The sequence below is a fragment of the Bison bison genome, unplaced genomic scaffold (genome assembly GCF_000754665.1).
Source record: "Bison bison bison isolate TAMUID 2011002044 unplaced genomic scaffold, Bison_UMD1.0 scf7180017864259, whole genome shotgun sequence".
NCBI classification, from domain to species: domain Eukaryota; kingdom Metazoa; phylum Chordata; class Mammalia; order Artiodactyla; family Bovidae; genus Bison; species Bison bison.
In genome coordinates this window covers 4,458,860-4,462,774 of record NW_011494831.1, presented here as the reverse complement: position 1 = coordinate 4,462,774, position 3,915 = coordinate 4,458,860, and the positions used below count along the sequence as shown (strand labels likewise).

The 3,915-nt window shown below is 43.6% G+C and overlaps 1 protein-coding gene across 1 annotated transcript in view; it reads right to left on the bottom strand.

The window, feature by feature from the left end:
• Positions 1-239: 239 nt before the first annotated feature.
• The window catches only part of GANC (glucosidase, alpha; neutral C), a 63,378-nt gene continuing 59,702 nt past the window's right edge, over positions 240-3,915 (bottom strand). Inside the window, 2 exon segments of the mRNA XM_010848015.1 lie at positions 240-997; positions 1,604-1,707. Coding sequence (XP_010846317.1) covers positions 888-997; positions 1,604-1,707 — 214 coding nt within the window. The 3' untranslated portion in view covers positions 240-887.

Sequence of the window (3,915 nt, the reverse complement as noted above, 5' to 3'; positions counted from 1 at the left end):
CCAAGTCATCCATACATGACTATTGGAAAAACCATAGCTTTGACTAGACGGACCTTTGTTGGCAAAGTAATGTCTCTGCTTTTTAATATGCTGTCTAGGTTGGTCATAACTTTTCTTTCAAGAAACAAGCATCTTTTAATTGCATGGCTGCAGTCACCATCTGCAGTGATTTTGGAGCCCAAGAAAATAAAGTCTATGACTGTTTCCATTGTTTTCCCATCTATTTGCCATGAAATGATGGGACCAGATGCCATGATCTTAGTTTTCTGAATATTGAGTTTTAAGCCAGCTGTTCAGTCTGTAAGGTAGAGTAACTCCCTGTTGCTGCAGTACATACAGTGCAAGTAGAGAAGGGCTGCCGTGCCCATGTCTAAGTGGGTAAAAGAGATCTGTGGGGGGAGGTGGTTACCAGAGGCCACTGTCCACTTCGAGAGAGACCCTGAGCAGCTCAGCTGCTGGAGCTGGAGTGGCTTGGCCACATGGACTGAGACGAGCTTTCACAAATGGGCCACAAGGCGGGCTTGGCCCACCTGTCACTTGAAACAAACTCACCCAGCTGTGCTCAAAGAGAAGCTCCCCACTGGGCCACAGCACACACCCCAGGCCATGGCCCAAGGAGCAACGCGAGGTCTGTGAATGCTATAAATGTCTCTGGGCCACTTGCATGTCGAAGTGGTGTGTGACACCAAGAGTATGATTCCCAGCACGTCTAAGAATGTAACATCTGAAAAATCTGAAATCTACTGTTCACTAATAAACTGTGACTAATGAAAGCTGACTTTAAGCCAGAGAAGTCAATTAGCACGTGGCACAAATCGCATAAAAGGCCCCAGGGAAGGCGGAGAGGCGCCGCTGCTCCTGGCTCTGCCACTAGGTGCACTGCTCCGTCACTGGACGCGCACCTTCCAGTCCGCACCAATGTTCAACGAGAGCGTCTCCAGCTTTAGGGTGGATGTTGTGGCATGGTACGTAAAAGCCACAGGCTGAGCGCTGCCATCTAGAGATCCAAACAGTAAAAGGGAAAGTCTGTTGACTATCCAGGAAAGAAATGTCTTTTCTTTGAATTTAAAAAGTTTCTGTCTCTGTCATAAAATCTTATATTCCATATAGGAGAATCCAAATTAATACCACTTATACTCCTGGACTTCCATGAATTTTTAAAACATGAAGCACTCCAGTGTTTTGAGTAAAAGACTGAATGAAAAGAAACTGTAAGGAGCAAAGTGATTTGTCCAGCAAATTCAGTAGGTTGAAAAAAGATATATCCTATCCCGGGTCCTTTAAGAAACTCAATAAATATCAGTAGGATTCCCTACAACTTTAGATACCTACAGTTTAAAACAAATATTCAGAAAAGCTACAACATTATTTCAAGCCTCACATGATTTCCCTCAGGAAAATATTAACAGCTTACAATGAGCAGAAAGACAGTTGATGAAGAAAGAAGCAGGATGGCTTCATTCCCTCTAGATACTAATATATTTGACTCTTGCCAGAAAGAGCAGAGTCCACGTGGCTAAGCACATTACATCAGTTTTAGACTAACCATCTCTTCATGTCAAATACTTCTATGCTTATAGAACCAAGTGGCCTGTTTCCTTACCAGCTGAGTGGACAGTCACAGAAGATGGCTGCTTCTTGAGGCCTAGGACCAAGATCTGCTCCACCACACACTTGCTGTGATAATGACCCCTCTCGTCAGCACAGCTGGAATAGATACAACAAATGACATTAGGAAAAGGAGAGGAACAGGGGTTTGGACTGGCTACCAGATCACCATCCCCTCCCATCCTTCATGCCTATGGAGGCATGAAACATATAGCTGTCACATTTACTAGGATGAAGAGATGGAAAAAGATGACTCTATATGCAAAGACAAGCCAACCAGTGCACACGTGCTCAGTCATGTCTGACTCTCTGCAACCCCATGAACCGTAGACCACCAGGCTCCTCTGTCCATGGAATTTTCCAGGCAAGAATAGTGAAACAGGTTGCCATTTCCTACTCCAGGAGATCTTCCTGACCCAGGGATCAAACCCACATCTCCTGTGTCATGGCAGGAGGATTGTTTACCACTGAGTCATCTGGGAAGCCCAAGCTAACCAGCAGTCTTCCTTTAACAAACCATTTGGAGGGACATCACTTAAGGACACTGAAGTCCCAAATGTGACTTGGATGCTGCAATCAAATTGCAAGAAATCAGATCCTTAATGAATGTTTGAACAGATAAATAAATGGGATTAATAGGAATTTATACTGAATTCTTTTTCATTTTTCAGAGAAGGAAGGAAAGGAAGATGAAGACAATAAGGAAGGGATGTTCATAAGAGTGATTGAAAAATAGTCCCGGGGGCTCCAGAGCACAGTGCCAACATAAGAGGCTCCTGAATTTCTCTTTTCCAAGAGATGCACTGAAAATAAAGCTACACATGGAACAATTCTCTTTGAGAGAAACCAGAAAACTAGCTGAGTGACTCCTGCACATTGGGTGACTGAGAAAGTACCCACATCAAAACAAGCAGGAAAGGCTGAAACACACTTTCCATATAACCCCCACCCCTGGCATGTTTGCGTGCTAAGTCACTTCAGCTGTATCTGACTCTTTGTGACCCTATGGACTGTAGGCTCCAGGCTCCTCTGTCCATGGGGATTCTAAAGGCAAGAAAACTGGAGTGAGTTGCCATGCCCTCCTCCAGGGAATCTTTTCAACCCAGGGAATGAACCTGCATCTCCTGTGACTCCAGCACTACAGGTGGATTCTTTACTGCTGAGTTACCAGGGAAGCCCACCCCTGGCATAGTCCTGTACAATTGGGAAGGAATTTGCAACTCCTAGCTTCTCCAGGAAAAGTAAAAGGTTTGGATCACACTTCCAGTGTCCATCCTTTCAAGGCTCCCACCTGGAGAGATAGGCCCTCAAATCACCTCCCTCTGAGAGCCAACGAAGTTAATTACAGCAAATAAAGAAGCAGTTGTTAATAGGCAGTGTGGCTATCCCCCCAGGGCTCAGTGCAGAGGGAGCAGGCAAAAATATCCGTCTCCCAGGTTCTTCCCGGAAAGGATCTAACTGCATACTTTCCCAGCTACTGCCTGAAGGTTCTAATCAGCCTGTATATAGGTGATGACTAAAATATGCCCCTTGGGATACGGATGGGTCTCAGCATATCCTTAACTACTGGCAGTCACTAAAACAAACATGGCAGTGTGGATAATCACAAAGGTCTGGAAGCTATAAGGAGCTCAGGACAGGCTGATCAATGAGGATCATCTCCTACATGAGGCCAGTCTGTAAAGACTGGAAGACATGGCTGTCTTATCTAATGTGAGAAACACCACCAGGAGTCAAGGCAGATGAAACAGGAGAATATGTTCCTAACAAAAGAACATGATTAATCTATAGAAACTGACCTTATTGAAATAGAGATAAATTGTTTACCTGATAGATAGTTCAAACCAATGGTCATAAGGATGCTCACCAAGTTCAAAGAGCAGTACATGAACAAAATGAGAATTTCAATACATATGGAAAATATTAAAAAGTACCTAACAAAACACAGACCTGAACAGTACAAGAAGTGGACTGAAATATTCAACAAAGTGATGAATGGCATCACTTATATGAGGAATGCAAAAAAAAAGAAAAAAAGGAAAAAAGAGTTGAACTCATAGAAACAGAGTAAAATGGTGGTTTCTGGGGGGTGAGGGGTGGGAGAAGTAGGGAGAGGCTGGTAGAAGAGTACAGACTTTCAGTTATAAGATGAAGAAGGTTTGAGAATCAAATATCCAACATGGCAAATACAGTTGTATTGCATATCTGAAATTTGCTAAGAGAGTAGAACTTGTGTTCTCATCAAAAGCTGGAAAAAAAAAGGTTAAACATGTGAGGTGATGGACGTGTTAATTAACTTGATGAGGG